We start from the raw sequence: 19,725 nt of genomic DNA, 5'->3' as shown, positions 1-19,725 counted from the left end.
CTATCGCTATCTTCCTAGAACAGTAGAAGGACAAATTGAAGGTTCAGCACAGGATTGATCCAGGCAAAACAATGCACGTAAGCAAGAGTTCCTTTGCACAGGCCTTTTCTGTGTTGCTAGATTACCAGTCTCTCTAGTCTACATTTCCAGCAGTCACTCTCTGTCCCCCTCATCACATGATTCAAAAACATGTTTCAAAGGCAGTCAGATTCATTAATGCAGCCGATGACTAAATTACATTGGCTGACCTCAATCTGACAGTTTTCATGGCCACAGGAAGACCACAAAGCTTCTTCCAGGAGGTTTATGGTTTTAAATGAGGTTTATGGCTGGATGTTCATTCTCGCTCTGCCATTCTATTCCATTAGGTCACACTGTCCAGCAGATGGCAGCAGTGACCTGGAGACGTGTCTATCGTGATCAATCTGGAAAAGAAGCACACCCTTGCACTGTGTCTGTGAGAATAAGGGATATAGATACTGTTTTTTTATATTATATTATTAGCCTCAAATCTACATAGAAGGATGGTGTTGAATGTAATTGTGTTGTTTCAACTGAACTGAATAAAATGAACTATTTTGCTCTTAGGAATGTTACAGTGTTGACTGTGTGTAGCCTCTACCTGTGTATCTAAGAAAATAATCTGTGCTTTTTGTATTCCAACTTCACTCATTTCTCTTCCTCATAACATATAATATAGATATTACTAAATGGAGCACAATAGTTTGGTCTCCAGTTATTGTTCCAATAACATACATACAGTGTGAATTTCAGCGTATGCATAGTTGGGCTATTATTATGTTAACATTACTAAGATTGTCACTAAATGTAAAGTCTTGTTATTTAGCTCTTGTTTTTTTTTACATCAACAGGTGCATGTTGCTCCTACAGGTGTATCCAGTGTTTCAGTAGAACTGGACTAATCTATCCCATGTTAGATGTTACTCTTCCACTTGGTTGGGCAGCCTGGTCTCATTGACCTGATGTAACATAGTAAATGTACATCCAGGACACTCAAATTAGTATGATGTGTAACGTTCGGTATGGTTACATAAGACAGGTTGTTACTTAGGGGAAAAAATGAAGTAACCCTTACCTTAACGCTTTTAGCTAACCCTTACCCTAACGCTTTAACCTAACTCCTAACCTTAACCTTAACCCTAACTCCGAACCCTAACCCCAAAATGTAACATTGTACATTTTGCAAATTTGTAACATATAATATGAATTGTAATTCGGAACATATCATACAAAATGAGCGATCGAGATCCACGAAACGTAACATATCATTCTAAATGTGTGATCGAGATCCACGAAACGTAACATATGATTCTAAATGTGTGCCACGGATTTATGCACAGATTTATACGGGAGGGCATGTGTGTGAGTTTGTCCCTTTGCAACTTGGTGAGCAGCACCCTTAGTTCTGCTTGGATGGAGGTATGAAGATTGGTTGGGTTTTGGGTGGGAGTGGGGGGGGGGGGGGGGTGTCGGAGCCAACCACAATCATCTGAGGAGATGAACAGTAAACAATGCAGTGAGTGACTTCCCCAACCAACGCCTGCATCAGCAACACGTCCTTAGCTTTCCCCTGAATAAACACCCACCTAATTGTTTCAGGAGGAAATAGGCAGAATCCCTCTTTCCCTGTTTATTACAAAACCCTCTTAATCTTAAGAAGAGCACACGTGGCTTTGAGATACAGACTGACAAATTAATTACCGGCTAATTCTCACTTCTCTCTCCACTTGTTTGAAACAGGACAATATCGTTTTTTTTGTTCTGGTTCTGTCATACTCCTCGTCCTTACATTCATTTAGTTCCCTCTTTTGGCTGATAGATAAAACATGTATTTATTCATTTATTTGGCTCTCAGGTTTTTCCCAGCTACCCCAGAACATCTGCTCTTCAACACACAGAGTACCGTTCAAACAAGGAAGTATGATTTGAATGCAAATCACTCATTCAATCACATAGAGATTATTATCAGTTACACATATAAAAACAATATTATTAAAACAGTGTTGAATTAAGTGAAAGCACTTATTTATGTTTTATTTGTCAGGGATCATGTACAACATGCCATTACACCAGATTTAGATAGATAGCAGATTTTCATCTGTAGTCCCTGGGTTGAATTAGTGTTGAATGAAACTATAATAATTCACACCAGGAAGAGGTCAGCATTGATTCAAGCTACTTAGTAGGTAGCTAGTATTAGTCATGCCATTGTAGATATTCCTCTGTCTTTCCTTAAAATATCCAAATGTCACTTCTGATCCTGAGTGGCGTTCAACACTAGTGAAGCTCATCAATTCTCAGTAGGTTAGTTTTAGAAGTAGGACTATGTGTCACGTTCGTCGTATGAAGGAGAACAAGGCTCAGCGTGGTATGAGTACATTCTCTTTATTAAAAGAATGAACACCGAACAAACTAACAATTTAACAAATGAAACGTGAAGCTATACAATATAGTGCTGACAGGCAACTAACTACACATAGACAAGATCCCACACCAGAAAGTGGGAAAAAGGCCTGCCTAAATATGATCCCCAGTCAGAGACAACGATAAACAGCTGTCTCTAATTGGGAACCATATCAGGCCAACATAGACATACAAAACCCCTAGACATACAACAACCCTAGACATACAAAAACCTAAAGTACCCACCCTAGTCACACCCTGACCTAACCAAAATATATAGAGAACAGAGACATCTAAGGTCAGGGCGTGACACTGAGTACTTTTTACTCCAAAGGATCAGGGTGATGCCTTCTTTCTCTGGGCTCTCCTGTTGTTGCAGTGCTGCAGTAAACACAACACAGTGGGTGAGCCTGGAGGAGCAGGGCTAGCCTAGCGGAGAGGTTGGCTGTGGGCTGGCCAGCTCAGTGGGCCTGGCGTGGGGCTCTATCTGATGATGGCGGTGGTGGGGTCGCCAGGGAGCCCCGGCACAAATGAAAGGTTAAGTAACGGAGGCAGGCGAGCTTGTCATCACATTAGTCTGGACTCCCTGTAATTGTGAGGATGCTGCTGTCAGCCCCCGTCACTGTTCAGAGCAGAGCCAGCGCTCTGGATAAAGTGCTCTTCCGACTGGAGATAATTGAAAATCCAAAAAGACTTGGGCTAATTTGATTACGCCGGGCAATAGCTGAATTGTTCCCATTTTAAAGGGATTTGATTATGACATGCAGTAAATTGTTCCCGAAACTGCAGGAGCTATCCCTTCTGATGAGGGGATAATGCTGGAGGTGTGTGTGTGTGTGTGTGTGTGTGTGTGTGTGTGTGTGTGTGTGTGTGTGTGTGTGTGTGTGTGTGTGTGTGTGTGTGTGTGTGTGTGTGTGTGTGTGTGTGTGTGTGTGTGTGTGTCAGCCTACAAGTTCTTAACCTACTACTGACTCCCTTAACTTGACCTAATGATGTACAGTGACTTCATGTGGAGGTGGGATGATAGACAGAGTCATTCTCTAATCACTTAATAAATGTTAGGTTGTGTACAGTATCAACGCTCTTTATGTGGAGGTGGGATGATAGACAGAGTCATTCTCTAATCACTTAATAAATGTTAGGTTGTGTACAGTATCAACACTCTTCATGTGGAAGTGTTCACAGCTATGTATTTCTCCCAAGGACAACACAAAGGACCCAGTCATCACTGTTGGACTTTTACTCTGACCATTGTCTGAAATATCAGCTGTGTCCTTTAGAAGCCTGCTGTAAAGCCCAGACACCAGACGTGTGTAATATGTGTTCCCTCATGCAGCCCCCGTAGAGGCCTCACACTCTACCTATCCCACAGCCTTTGGGCTGTACATTTGTATGAGGGATCCCTGGTCATTCAAGGCATTGACATTTGAGTGAACATTAGTGAAATCACAACTGCAGACGGATGACATACAGCCTCACTCTGTCTCTTTGTGAGGAGCACGCAACGATGTGCAGCCACAGGGTGTGGCCAGGAGGGAGCAGTCTTGTGCCTGTGTGTGTGTGTGTGTGTGTGTGTGTGTGTGTGTGTGTGTGTGTGTGTGTGTGTGTGTGTCCGACTGCACGCATATAATTGCGTGACTGTGTATACATGTGCCTGAATGCGTGTGTGTGTGCACGCGCATGTGTGTGTGGTTTGGATGTGTTCGAGAGGGCATGTGTGTGAGTTTGTCCCTTTGTATCTTGGTGAGCAGCACCCTTAGTTCTGCTTGGATGGAGGTATGAAGATTCACAGTGGGGAAAAGCGTTCTTTGTAAGGCAGGCTTTACCCAGTGAAGTGTCCCCATTTGAGACAGGGCACCCAGCTTATCCCCCAAAGCACCTTTGACTGGGCCGGCTCTGCTTCGCTCCACTCCCAGCCTGCCCTGGCACAACCAGTGGGCATTCACACTGACCCTGGCACAGATGAGTCATACACACACTCACGCACACACTCCCTCTATTTAAACGACTGTGTTAGGGTGTTAGGTCTTCCTCTCAGTGTAAGACCTTGTCTGTTTCTATTCAGCGCTGTTGAATACATAGCATACGAACTGTTGCATAGATATTTGGAGCGTGTCTGTGAAGACTGCCATAGTGGCAAGAAAATACGACTGAATTTCTGTTTATTTATTTAAGTCCTTCAGGGTAACGTTCCTCTTTCATTTTGGCTCTGAGAAACAGCAAGCGGGTGCCACTGTGGTGGGAGAGATTAAGTTAGCATTGATCGCTTTATTGGTGTGGTTGGGTTGTCTCTCGTCTGAGGACATTTGATGTAAGCACAAACATTTGTCTTTCTTCTTGTCTCTATCTCATCCAGAGATCATTCCTTTTTTACGTGCACAGTATAAGGTGCAGAGGAACTGCAGAAATGAGCAGAAGTCTTGTGTTGATCTGGCTGTGCTCCTGATGTTGTCTGGACATAAGTCAGCTATTATCACTCTCATTGGAGCTGTTGCATGCAATGTTCCAATTTTAATCAACACCTAATTACATATAATAATGCACATGTTCCTAATTGGCAATTACTATGTAGTCTGGCCCAACCGGTCAACGTGTTTATTGGCAACAGCTCTGCTGCGTACTTTAGGATCTACCATCGATTCTGAAAGTCAATCACCAGGCACACATTACAGTTACTTTTTATGAGAGCTCTGCAACATTATGCAACTCTTCTTTTTCAGTTTGATGCCTCTTTCTTTGTTTATTGTGCTGAGCTGGTGCTATCCCCCTTGGACCTCATTGTGGATACGTTTGAGTGCGTCAATACCATAGTCTTTTGGCATCAGCCATCAATAGTCTGCCCATTAAAATGTGGAATTGCTTAACGCAACACAGCAAGATGCATTTCGCAGCATGGGGACGGGTATTTGCAAATAGATCAATGGCCTTTTACTGCTTTCTGAAACCATTGTCTGCCAGCAATTGGAAATGTTTTGGAGAGCATAGGGAAGGCAGGAAGAGAGACGCGGGGAGAGGCGAAGTGCCCCGACGCACAGACAAATGAATTAGCCATATGAAGGTCTACGAGATTTGTTTTTTGGGCCATTATCAAGTGACATTGCAAATGGTTGTTCGGCCCTCTCTAGGTAATGTAGCCTAAACAATGTCTGGCCCCGGCCATCATATGGATCATTAGCAGCTCGCCATGGGACTCTGGTCCTCTGGAGCTGCCCTCGTGGGGGCTGCTGGTGGCGCTGCAAGGGTTGCCCTTGCCAAGTGAGTAGAGGGAGGTAGGTAGGGATGGAGGGGTGCCAGCCCACAGAGAGGGGAGAGAAGGGGGAACGCCTGTCACTCATTAGGGGTGGCCGCTCCACTGTGGAATCTTCTGAACAGGAACAGTCTCCAACTACCGCAGTCCCAACAGCAACAGCTCCAGCACTAGTCAGCCATCAGAGAAATAGGAGAGTGTGCTGTACATTCAGTACATTCAAAATATACTGTTAATACAAGTATGACGTGCAAGTTGTAACTTAATGTGGACTATTGGAACTGTGTATGGACATGGAGACACTGTGGTGGTGAGGTGAGGTGTCCCTATCAGAATGGACATGGAGACACTGTGGTGGTGAGGTGAGGTGTCCCTATCAGAATGGACATGGAGACACTGTGGTGGTGAGGTGTCCCTATCAGAATGGACATGGAGACACAGTGGTGGTGAGGTGAGGTGTCCCTATCAGAATGGACATGAAGACACTGTGGTGACGAGGTGATGTGTCCCTATCAGAATGGACATGGAGACACTGTGTTGCGAAGGTGATGTGTCCCTATCAGAATGGACATGGAGACACTGTGGTGGCGAGATGAGGTGTCCCATGGATCTTTCTAGACCTGCTGCTGCTCTTGACACTGACCAAGCTAATAATATGCCTTTGTCTGAATTCAATGTTTTACCTATATTGGTTCCACTATTATAGAAGATAATGGAATGGGACAGTTGTATGTTCTTTCTTTATGAGGTTCATAGAAAAATATGAGAAAAGAAAGAAAACATTTAACTTCAACCGTTTGTTCAATTGTCTTGTCAACAAACAGACAAACCATTTTATTTTCCTGTATGTTTTGAATGTACTGTGCATAGCACAAACAAAAATGCATTTTTCCACCAAAATGAAAAAACCCAAACAACAAATTGGCAAGGTGCTGGTGGGTTTATTGTACAGAGACCCTGCATAATGCCCCGAGTCAAAAAAGCTAATTGAAATTTCCTGTTAAATATGCAAAATCCCGTCTGTCTATTGAATGATAATGGCCCAGCACCTTGTCGCAGGGTTGCTGACTCCGTTGGCTGGCCATCAAAGGCCTGTTGACTAACTTTGAAAAGACCTTGTGTTTCCTGACTCTGGGCTTTCCAAGATTGGACAAATGCAGCAAAAGAGGGACGAGCGAGGGAGCGGAGCACCAGTCATGGCAACCCAGAGACGCCGGAGGGACAGGCGCCTTTGAAGTGATAAAGACCCTTCTCTTTCTGCTAGACAGCCGTCCCCTGAATACGGACCGACTGGCAGGACGCTGTCATGGGTTCATGTTTATAAAATGGCTGTGCTGTTTGTTTACAGCACATCCAAGGGGTCACATTGCTACTGGAGTTAAACTCTTGAATGTTTTCCTGGAAGGTTCTGAGTATCCGTCCATGCTGTAGCAGCACAGCAGCTGTGTGCTGGATGTTCCTCTGTGTACCACTGCTGCACCTACTTTAGCATAATCCTTAGTCTCACTGGGCCAGACCATTACATAAAACAAATAGATACAGTTTTAGTCGGACGTTTACATAATCTTAGGTTGGAGTCATTAAAACTAGTTTTTCAACCACTCCACAAATGTCTTGTTAACAAACTATAGTTTTGTCAAGTCGGTTAGGACATCTACTGTGCATGACACAAGTCATTTTTCAAAAAATTGTTTACAGACATATTATTCACTTATAATTCACTGTATCACAATTCCAGTGGGTCAGAAGTTTACATACACTAAGTTGACTGTGACTTTTAACAGCTTGGAAAATTCCAGAAAATCATGGCTTTAGAAGCTTCTGATATTTTGCGTCAATAGGAGGTGTACCTGTGGATGTATTTCAATGTCTACCTTCAAAGTCAGTGCCTCTTTGCTTGACATCATGGGAAAATCAATAGAAATCAGCCAAGACCTCAGAAAAAAGACCACTACAAGTCTGGTTCATCCTTGGGAGCAATGTCCAAACGCCTGAAGGTACCACGTTCACCTGTATAGTCGTCGCCAAAAGTTTTGAGAATGACACAAATATTAATTTCCACAAAGATTGCTGCTTCAGTGTCTATAGATATTTTTGTCAGATGTTACTATGGAATAGTGAAGTATACTTACAAGCATTTCATAAGTGTCAAAGGCTTTTATTGACAGTTACATTAAGTTTTTATAAAGAGTCAATATTTGCAGTGTTGACTTCTTTTTCAAGACCTGTGCAATCTGCCCTGGCATGCTGTCAATTAACTTCTGGGCCACATCCTGACTGATGGCAGCCCATTCTTGCATAATCAATGCTTGGAGTTTGTCAGAATTTGTGGGTTTTTGTTTGTCCACCTGCCTCTTGAGGATTGACCACAAGTTCTCAATGGGATTAAGGTCTGGGGAGTTTCCTGGCCATGGGCCCAAAATATCGATGTTTTGTTCCTCCGAGCCACTTAGTTATCACTTTTGCCTTATGGCAAGGTGCTCTATCATGCTGGAAAAAGCATTGTTCATCACCAAACTGTTCCTGGATGGTTGAGAGAAGTTGCTCTCGAAGGATGTGTTGGTACCATTATGTGTTCTTAGGCAAAATTGTGAGTGAGCTCACTCCCTTGGTTGAGAAGCAGCCCCACACATGAATGGTCTCAGGATGCTTTACTGTTGGCATGACACAGGACTGATGGTAGCGCTCACCTTGTCTTCTCCGGACAAGCTTTTTTCCGGATGCCCCAAACAATCGGAAAGGGGATTCATCAGAGAAAATTACTTTACCCCAGTCCTCAGCAGTCCAATCCCTGTACCTTTTGCAGAATATCAGGCTGTCCCTGATGTTTTTCCTGGAGAGAAGTGGCTTCTTTGCTGCCCTTCTTGACACCAGGCCATCCTCCAAAAGTCTTTGCCTCACTGTGCGTGCAGATGGACTCACACCTGCCTGCTGCCATTCCTGAGCAAGCTCTGTACTGCTGGTGCCCCGATCCACAACTGAATCAACTTTAGGAGACGGTCCTGGTGCTTGCCGGACTTTCTTGGGCGCCGTGAAGTTTTCTTCACAACAATTGAACCGCTCGCCTTGAAGTTCTTGATGATCCGATGCAATCGGTGCAATCTTACTGGCAGCAATATCCTTGCCTGTGAAGCCCTTTTTGTGCAAAGCAATGATGACGGCATGTGTTTCCTTTGCAGATAACTGTGATTGACAGAGGAAGAACAATGATTCCAAACACCACCCTCCTTTTGAAGCTTACAGTCTGTCATTCAAATTCAATCAGCATGACAGGGTGATCCCCAGCCTTGTACTCGTCAACACTCACACCTGTGTTAACGAGAGAATCACTGACATGATGTCAGCTGGTCCTTTTGTGGCAGGGCTGAAATGCAGTGGAAATGTTTTTTGGGGATTCAGTTCATTTTTATGGCAAAGTGGGACTTTGCATTTAATTGCAATTCACCTGATCACTCTTCATATCGTTCTGGAGTATATGCAAATTGCCATCATACAAACTGAGGCAGCAGACGTTGTGAAAATTAATATTTGTGTCATTCTCAAAACTTTTGGCCACGACTGTACATACAATAGTATGCAAGTATAAATACCATGGGATGACGCAGCCGTCATACCGCTCAGGAAGGAGACGCATTCTGTCTCCTAGAGATTAACATACTTTGGTGCGAAAGGTGCAAATCAATCCCAGAACAACAGCAAAGGACCTTATGAAGATGCTGGAGGAAACGGGTACAAAAGTTTCTATATTCACAGTAAAACAAGTCCTATATCGACATAACCTGAAAGGCCACTCAGCCAGGAAGAAGCCACTGCTCCAAAACCGCCATAAAAAAGACAGACTACGATTTGCAACTTCACATTGGGACAAAGATCGTACTTTTTGGAGAAATGTCCTCTGGTCTGATGAATCAAAAATAGAACTGATTGGCCATAATGACCATCGTTATGTTTGGAGGAAAAAGGGGGAGCCATGCAAGGCGAAGAACACCATCTCAACCGTGAAGCACGGGGGGGGCAGCATCATGTTGTGGGGGTGCTTTGGTGCAGGAGGGACTAGTGCACTTCACAAAATAGATGGCATCATGAGGCAGGAAAAGTATGTGGATACATTGAAGCAACATCTCAAGACATCATTTAGGAAGCTTGGTCGTAAATGGGTCTTCCGAATGGACAATGACCCCACACATACTTCCAAAGTTGTGGCAAAATGGCTTAAGGAAAACAAAGTCAAGGTATTAAAGTGGCCATCACAAAGCCACTTTAAAGCCCTGACCTCAATTCTATAGTGCATTTGTGGGCAGAACTGAAAAAGCGTGTGAGAGCAAGTAGGCCTACAAACCTGACTCCGTTACACCAGCTCTGTCAGGAGGAATGAGCCAAGATTCACCCAAATTATTGTGGGAAGCTTGTGGAAGGCTACCCGAAACATTTGACCCAAGTTAAACATTTTAAAGGCAATGCTACCAAATACTAATTGAGTGTATGTAAACTTCTGACCCACAATCAGTCTCTCTACTATTATTCTGACATTTCACATTCTTAAAATAAAGTGGTGATCCTAACTTACCTAAGACAGGGAATTTTTACTAGGATTAAATGTCATGAATTGTGAAAAACTGAGTTTAAATCTATTTGGCTAAGGTGTATGTAAACTTCCGACTTCAACTGTATATAATAACACAAAAATGGAACCATGTAGTGAACAAAAAAGTGTTAAACAAATCCAAATCTATTTTATATTTAAAGTAGCAGCTCTTTGCCTTGATGATAGCTTTGCACACTCTTGGCATTCTCTCAACCAGCTTCACCTGGAATGCTTATCGAAGCAGTCTTAAAGGAGTTCTCATTCTTAAAAGTGTCCAAGTGTATGTCACACACATAAAAGTGTATGTCACATAAACCAGATAGGTGTAGTGAAATGTGTTGTTTTACAGGGTAAGCCATAGCTGTACGGTACCCCTGGAGCAATTAGGGTTAAGTGCCTTGCTCAAGGGTACATCGACAGATTTTTCACTTTGTCAACTCGGGTATTCGAACCGATGACTTCTCGGTTAGTAGCCCAACACTCTAACCACCAGGGTACCTGCTGCCCTGATCCTTGGCAGAGCAGGTTCAAACAAAGACACAGTCAGTCTGCATCCTGTATAATGTGTCATGCAGCTGTTATGTCACATGTATTAGAGGCGTAATGAATGGTCTGTGTAGCTGCACTCGGCATGAATAATGTGTGGCGCTCTCTGTAATCAATGCCGGAGCAATGTGAATTCATCAGGCCATTATTCTATTACGCTAATCATCTGGAGAAGCCGAGACACACTACCAGCTCCACTCATGACATTGATCATGTGTAGGTATTCTATTAAACCTAATAATACACTTTCTTTTGGCTAAATCACCCCTGCACATTCCAATACCAAATTACTTCTGTTCATTCTATTAAAGTGAAACTACTCTCAATTATGTATCATAGTCCTATTTGCTGATCCTAATAGAGATGAAACACTTTCATTTTCCCACTTAATTATTCATATTTAACAAAGGTGCTGCGCCATCACACTCCAAAAGAGGCCTCCTCCTCTCCCACACTCCTTTTCGAGATATCTTCTTCTTCTTCTTCTTCCAGTCCCTCCTCTCTGTAGCATGGCAAGCAATTGATCATAATCCGTTTGAGTCCGTCCTTTGATGAAGAATGCGTTTTATGTTGACAAAGTTTTATTTGGGCTCCTCAAAAGAATCCACCTGATCCTTAGTGAGGAGTCATTTTGAATGGGTTTATTTGGAATGAATATGTCTCATGGCTGTTTGTAATGCTGTGTGCCAAGGACAGTTAATTGAAGGTGAGTTGATAATGACCCAGCTGTCTCTGTGTTGTGGCCGCTCTCTGTCTACCATGTGTTCTCTGATAAGTACATCCACTGTTTGGCCTGGCAGCGATGGACTTGTCACTTTCATGTCGCAGCCTATGGTGTGTGTGTGTGTGTGTGTGTGTGTGAACCATTGGATGCTGGCTCACCCAGGCAGCCTGTGTGTAGTCCTGTACAACAGAGGGAGTAGGGTAGTCTCTGTAACACTCCGCCACAGCCACACCTCTTTACACCAGGCTTTGGTTCAGTCCACTCAGAACGGCCTTGTCAGCAGCCTGTGTGTAGTCCTGTACAACAGAGGGAGTAGGGTAGTCTCTGTAACACTCCGCCACAGCCACACCTCTTTACACCAGGCTTTGGTTCAGTCCACTCAGAACGGCCTTGTCAGCAGCCCTCTGCCCTGACTGCCTAACATCAAACCCAGTGTCCAGAAATGCCCCCTACCTAAGTGCTGCTACATTCCTCTCCACCTCCACACTCTTCTTCTGCTTCTTTGACCCCACCCTTCTCTCTCTCTCTCTCTCTATCTCCTTCCCTCCATCTCTCGCTCTCTGTCTCTGTCTCTGTCTCTCTCTCTGTCTCCTTCCCTCCATTGCTCTCCTTCCCTCCATCTCTCTCTCTCTCTCTCTGTCTCCTTCCCTCCATCTCTCTCTCTCTCTGTCTCCTTCCCTCTATCTCTCTCTCTCTCTCTCTGTCTCCTTCCCTTCATCTCTCTCTCTCTCTGTCTCCTTGCCTCCATCTCTCTCTGTCTCCTTCCCTCCATCTCTCTCTCTCTCTCTCTTTCTCTTTCTCCTTCCCTCCATCTCTCTCTCTCTCTGTCTGTCTCCTCCCCTTAATCTCTCTCTCTCTGTCTCCTTGCCTCCATCTCTCTCTGTCTCCTTCCCTCCATCTCTCTCTCTCTCTCTTTCTCTTTCTCCTTCCCTCCATCTCTCTCTCTCTCTGTCTGTCTCCTCCCCTTAATCTCTCTCTCTCTGTCTCCTTCCCTTCATCTCTCTCTCTCTCTCTCTCTCTCTCTTTCTCTCTCTATCTCCCATCCTACGTTGTGTTGTGATTCATTAACATGTCTGAAGTGGACATGGCGGCGTGGACTGGAGGAGCGTCATCTGAATCAATGCCCCTCGCCTCCCAATCTGCCCTTTATCATGTTAATATGATTTCCATTGATGAAACACTTTTTCAAAATGGCATCCCTCTATGGTTTTACATAGTGGCTTTTTAATTCAAGGCCCTCAGTGCCGCATCTTTCTTGGAGAGAGAGAGAGAGAGAGAGAGAGAGAGAGAGAGAGAGAGAGAGGAGTGAAAATGAGACGGATGTTGCTTCACTGAGGAATTGACTGCGGGGCTGTCTTTCTGTGCGTGAGTCTGTGCTTGTGTGTGCTTGTGTGAGGGTGCGCGCGCATGTGTGTGATGCATGAGGGACAGTGTTTTTCCTGCTCTGTCGCTGATGGAGTGTGTTATGTCGTTAGGCCCAGCTCAGAGCAGAGCAGAAGTCCATCTGAACAATAGAATGGCAGTATGTCTGCCTCTAGAGGGCCAGTGGACCAGCCCTACTAGTGCTAGTTAAACTGTTCGCATGGAGAGTAGTGTGTGCCTTGGCTGGCCTGTCACTCTCTCTTTCACAGCTAGCTAATGTCCTCACCACCAGAACACTTTCATCTCCACTAGCCAGTGTTGCTACAAGTGTTAACAGTTTGTCTCAACAGTCAAGTTGCAGGAACAGTGTACCACAGTAATGCGTTTTAGCACTTAGATTTACAGACTTCTAAGCATTCTTACTGAGAAGTATATGTGCTGGCCTTACTGGAATTCATTTAACTCCAGGGGCCCTGTTGAAGAAAGCGGCAAAGAAGCATATTTCAACTATTATCTCCAAACATTGTTTTATGGATCAAATGAATCCAAAAAAGCATTGGTATAGTGCAAGACATGTTTTATTTTGGCCTAGCTGGAAACCGCCAGTACTAGACAGAGTTTTACATCTCCCCACCTCAGAAATGATCAATGTCTATGTCCGTTAGGAAAAATAACTGCATCGTTATTCTGATCAGATTATGACTCCTATGAGCTCAGAAACCATATGCAGTATTTAGAGGGTTATGAAAATCATTACCTTCTTCCTTCAGGCGATTACCAGTTTCCATAACAACCCTTAATGAACACTCATCCAATCACCTGATGCCAACCTGATTAGCTGCTATCGATTCATGTGCATCATCTCAGTCATTCTACAGCCATAACCACCTTGAAGTACGTTCTAGGCTGTCATTACGGAGTTGACACCAGTTACTGTATATATACATTGTCTTAGCTCTTGGTATTGACTCAGAGCTTGGAGGGACTCTCCATCATACAACTCTAGTATCTCAACAGAGAGCTGGGTAGATCTGTGTTGAGCTCACTGATTAAGCAATGGCTCTTCCCTCTGTTGCAAACGACAAGCTGCCAGGGACTTTGGTTTTAAATTGTGCAATTAGTGATCTGGCATGCTTTGCTTGGCTTCAGCAAGACTCAAATCCCAGGCCAGCTCCTCACTGATGCACAGTCGACGACAAATACTCCAGGAGCATTTTTCCGACAAATTTATCAGAGCCCGGGCTTTCAACTCGCTTTCTGGCTACACTAACCTCGCTCAAATGCTTAGTTATTTACCATTTTACAGTTGGGTAAACAGTAGTGATAGAGGTTATGGTATCGGGTGCAGTGGCTGCAATGATATTTCACATTCAGAACAGCAAAACTCCAGCTACAAGGTGAAAGTAATCATTATGATGTTGGTACACCAGGCCTAGTCTGTGAATATCATGCCAGATAGAGACAGCCAGCAGCAGAGAAATCAAACTAGACCGAGGTGAAATACAGGGTGTTACCGATTACATATCGTATGCAGAACATTCTATGCATAATGTGGTCCACAAAGGAGTATGAAATGAATGGAGTATGTCACATAGGTTGTGGGTCTACATAGCGGATCAGTTCCCCCTTGATCATGTTCCTCCTCCAAAATTGGACTCTATTACGTAAAATAGTTGTGAAGGTCGGCATTATATATATATATATATAACTTAACCTTAGATAACATTAAGAGAGTCTTAGATAATAGCTTTAATATTTAATTTCCCCTTTGAAGTCATAGCCGGGAACATTAGAAGTTCAACAAGAATTTTGGAGAACTTGTTGTCACAAAAATATTATTTTGACATGTATTTTTAATCACTAACTTGTTTGAGTAGAATCTTGGCAGCCTTCTAAACTGCTTTCATTTCTGCAGTGGTTTGATTCATGACTAAAGCCAGGCATCAGAAGCCTAGAGTCTGACCAGTTGGGATTTAATGTGCCTTGCCGATAGATAAAAAACTTGCAAAGTTGCAAAAGAAAATACTCTGAGTTACAAGTACCATTTCCCCATGCATCCACAGCTTCACACTACAGCTGGGTGCTAAACATCCTGTTTCACGTAGACAAAAGTGTTATTGGGAATGGCATCACGCTACATGTGTAAGTAGATTTTTCCTTGTTACCACTGTTGTATTTGTAGTGGTAATTAACATTCGTATGCCTACATTTGCGTTAACCATTGCAAATGAGATGCATTTCTCTGCTTTTCATCAGGGACAAAACAACAGTATTTTTCTCTAACTCATTTGAAAGGAGCTGATATATTCTCTTCTACATGTATACTATGCTATAGCCTGCAAACCAATGGTATTCAAACCAATGGCATTCAAACCAATGGTATTCAAACCAATGACATTCAAACTAATGGTATTCAAACTAATGGTATTCAAACCAATGGCATTCAAACCAATGGTATTCAAACCAATGGCATTCAAACCAATGGCATTCAAACCAATGGTATTCAAACCAATGGCATTCAAACCAATGGCATTCAAACCAATGGTATTCAAACCAATGGCATTCAAACCAATGGCATTCAAACCAATGGTATTCAAACCAATGGCATTCAAACCAATGGTATTCAAACCAATGGTATTCAAACCAATGGTATTCAAACCAAAGGTTTTCAATCTTTTTCCCAATAATTTCTCGCGACCCCACCCCAAATCTAATGACACACCAAAAATAATTGAATTTATTGTTCTCAAAAAACGTATATTTTTCCAATGGAGTTCCCCAGCGACCCCTGAATACCCCTGCTGTAAAGGGATCTAGAGAGCTAGACTTACAGCACAGGTACCACAGACATTAAATGAGAGAACTGATAGACAAAAACTATTCTCTGAAAACATGACTGCCATGCAGCCTAGACACAAAGATATCAACACAGGATTTTAAATCGCATCTGATTAAAATAAATATGTACAAAATCAGATTTTGTTAGATGAACATGTATAAAAAATGGAGTCATCCAACACCACAACCAAAGTTTTGACAATGTCCTTGTATATTCTTCACACATCCAGTATCAGACACTTTTCCCTTGTCCTCAGCTATGTGTAGTCCAATCTATGATGTAATGTCCAGAGTGGGGCTCCTGGGGTTTTGGACTGTAGTAATGCAGTGAGGAGGGAGCCCAGTGTGTTTGGACCGCTCGGTCCTGCTCTGTTCCCCTGCTCTGTTCCCCTGCTCTACTCCCAAAGCAAACATAGCAATTACAGCCGCTGTCAGTCAGTGTCAGACACAGCATCGGTGATCAATTGTGACCGCTGGACCCTGGATATTAGACGTGTATGTATCATAGAACATGCAGGGGAGGTAAATCCTCCCCCAGCTACGTAGCTCTTCCAGGCCTGCCGTTCACTCTCCTCCTCTCCTTTCCTCTCCTCTCCTCTCCTCTCCTCTCCTCTCCTCTCCTCTCCTCTCCTACTGGATCCAAAGGGGATCCATTTTGAGGGCTGCTTTTCCCCAAGCAAAATGGGCAGGTTAGGTCTATGCCACTTAAAGCACAACCTCGTCTCCATCACCAAATAAACAAACTACTCAATGTTTTGCTTCCACAGTTCCTTTAAAATATCTACCTAGTCTCCTTCATGGTGCAAAACCTCTTTAGCAGAAAGCACCACGACTCTAGTCGCCCAGTAACACAGCAATGTCTTTGTATCTCTGGCGTATCTTTATACCATTCTCCCTCAGTGGTAGTGACTCTCTCATCCCCCCCACTGTATAGAATGAGATACACCACATCCATACATTCACACACAGTCTGGAGGGAGAGAAGAGATGCTGTGTGTCTGTCTCAATCCCCAGCCTGGTGTATACAGTGTAAGTTAACAGCCATACACACTGACCTCAGAGCTGTTGTTTAATCATCAGGGCATTTTAATGGCTTGTCAGAGTAATGAAATATGGTTGGAGGCTACCTGGTGCAAACATTACTATAAATCCCTCTCACACAAGCTGACGTGGGGCTTAATGGTTATAAATCATCACTTTAGGGAGAGAAAAATGACAGCTATTAAAATAATGAATGGGATGATTAATTTTTCACATTAAAGATTAAAAGCTATGAGAGGTATCATTAGATATTTGAGCTGCCGTAAACGTTTGAAAGTGAGAGCTTATTTTCCGCAGTTTATGACGCCCTCCGTTTCTTCATTGTCATCCAAGTTTCTGCCCAAGTTGGCTGTCTGGGCTGCACTGACAGAGGCATTCCTTCCTCCTAATTTGTGCTGTTGTAAAAATGCTCAGAGGAGAAGCCTTGAAGAACAGTCATGGCTGCAGGCAGTACAGGGCCTCCACAGCCACTCTGCAGGGGCTCCCCAAGGCTCTCACAGGCATCTTCAAAACCTCCCAAATTATTTCACCCCTCTAAAGCTGTCAGGGCCGACTTAATAGGAACCAGAGGAAGTTATAGGGGGCTAGTTTGGGGTTTGATTAAATCATGTTGTCATATTGGAAGGCTATGAGCTATTAGCTATATAATATTAGTGGGTAACTGTATTAGCAACTGATTATTCAGCCCTGTGCATACATGACATACTTAGGGAGAACGCATATGCACACACATGCTCAGTGGGCTTACATAAATCCCCATGTATAGACAACCAATGACAGGCTCTCTCTATCTCGCCGATGGCTCCCAAGAGAAGGTGCTTTATAGCACAACAATTCCTAATTCAGCTTTCACTTCTATGGGACCTGCCATGTTGTTCACACATACGGTATATCACCCAAATTGCAAGGCAAAAGATTAGAGGGAGAAGCATAATTAGAGCATTAATAACCATGCATGTTAGGGAACATAAGTAATTGAGTTTTTCATGATGAATGGGAATCCAAACAAGGCAGGAGAGAGTGAAAGGCTCCATTAGATATTCCAGGCATGGTTCAGTCTCAGTAGAGGCGTGAATATCACACTTTTCCCACTGTTGCCCAATTATTTTTGTGTTCCCAGGCAATGATAGAATTGCTTGTCCAACTGCAGCCTTCAAAGGGATAATCTAATCGCCTCATTGAAGCAACGGCTCCATTTGTTGGCACCGGAAGAAGCCTTGGTTAGTAAAGTGATCGGCTCAGAACAAAGCCAGGTATTTGTTTAGCTAACTAACTTATTTACAAAGCAGTGGGACATTTAAAGAACTCGTCTGGCATTCTGCGTGCATAGTTCCTTTTTCATTTAGGGTTCTCTCACTCTTCCTCTCTTCCCTGTTTCTGATTTCATCCCCTGTCAACGGAGACAGTTGTGATGGGTGCCCACACCTCCTTCATGTGTTTCCAGCCCTTCTCTCTGCTTCGTCTGCTAATGATCCAGGGAGACCAAATACAGGGCCGCGCTGGAACAAAATGGCCGCCAGAGCTGCCCGCTTATATCTCAGCCCTCCCTCCCCAAATCAATTCTGACATTTAATTCTGCCCTTATAGAAGGTAATGGTGCATTCAGGGGTTGTTACCGATAATGTTGAAATGGTATTGCTTGGCTTCACTGAACAGACGAACTCTAACCTCTACTGCTGAATGGTCTTTTGGTTTTCCCTCCCCAGGTTGCCTTGCTTGCGATCTTGTGTTTTCTTTATGAATATCGGGCTTAAATGTTGATATTTACCAAATGAAATATCTTTGTTGGTCCATCCGAGGAAACATCCCACTGGGCACACACTGGTTGAATCAACAATGTTTCCACTTCATTTTAATGAATTTATGTCGAACCAACGTGGAATTAACGTTGAATTGTGCCCAGTGGGATATGTCTCGACTTGACAGAAAAGCAGCCATAGTTCTTACCAGCCCCTCTCTATTTCTAGCAGCAGAACTCTAAGTCAGTTAGTCAATATGTTGTTTCTAATATATTATTTACTGGCTTTGACTTGTTGTGTATCAGAATGTCATGAACAACTGGTTCAGTTTTTGCAGTCGTAATCATGTTGAGAGGAATCACAGAGCCAGATGTCGAGGACTCATTTTACAGTGTTTATGCTTTCCTCCAAGTTGATGTAAAATTCATTCATTCCCTGGTTTATTTATCCCCATTTGTACAGTCTCAACAATTAGTCAATTCCCAATCAACAACAGAGAAGAAATTGCTTTTAATTACTTTTGATAAATGACTAATTGTGTTGGCATGGCTCCCTGCAAATGCTTAATTGGGAGGAGGGCGGGGTGAGAAGGCGGGCTCAGCGAGATGGGATTTCTGGGGGATGAAATCAATGCAGTTTTCTCTGTGGTTCACCGGCTGGGCTGCTGGGCTCCAGCCAACCTGAGGCCTGCTCAGATACACAGCTCAGCAGAAACATTCACAGTAGGAGAGCACTCACACACTTAAACAACACACACGCAGGCAAGCAGGCAGGCAGGCAGGGACACACGCGCAAACAAAATAAACACACACACATTTGACTCGTTGTAAATGTCTGAGAAATGTAAATGTCTGCAACTGCCTGCCTTGGTCCTCCTGTCTAAACGGAGGATGTGTTGCCTTGTGTCTACAGGGTTCGTTAGTATCAACAGTGAGTGAATCTCCCAGCTTTGGCCCGTCCGGCGTTACCTGTACATGGAGACCCCCAGCTGGGCAGGTACGTCCCTCTGCCTCTCTCTCTCCAACACACTCTCTCTCTCTACCTGCCTCTCTATTACACACACACACACACACACACACACACACACACACACACACACACACACACACACCGTCTTGCACAACTAACCTTGTGGGGACATACAATTCAGTCCCATTCAAAATCTTATTTTCTTTAACCCCTAACCCATACCTGTACCCTAACCAAAACCCTAACCCTA

At 43.6% G+C, this 19,725-nt stretch overlaps 1 protein-coding gene across 1 annotated transcript in view; it reads left to right on the top strand.

Moving 5' to 3' along the window:
- The window catches only part of LOC139364955 (RNA binding protein fox-1 homolog 3-like), a 409,389-nt gene that overhangs the window by 174,540 nt on the left and 215,124 nt on the right, over positions 1-19,725 (top strand). Inside the window, exon 5 of the mRNA XM_071102230.1 lies at positions 19,419-19,502. Coding sequence (XP_070958331.1) covers positions 19,481-19,502 — 22 coding nt within the window. The 5' untranslated portion in view covers positions 19,419-19,480. The remainder of the gene's footprint in view (positions 1-19,418; positions 19,503-19,725) is intronic.

The sequence above is a fragment of the Oncorhynchus clarkii genome, chromosome 13 (assembly GCF_045791955.1).
Source record: "Oncorhynchus clarkii lewisi isolate Uvic-CL-2024 chromosome 13, UVic_Ocla_1.0, whole genome shotgun sequence".
NCBI classification, from domain to species: domain Eukaryota; kingdom Metazoa; phylum Chordata; class Actinopteri; order Salmoniformes; family Salmonidae; genus Oncorhynchus; species Oncorhynchus clarkii.
The sequence above is the reverse complement of the archived record's forward strand: the minus strand, read 5'-3'. Positions and strand labels throughout refer to the sequence as shown.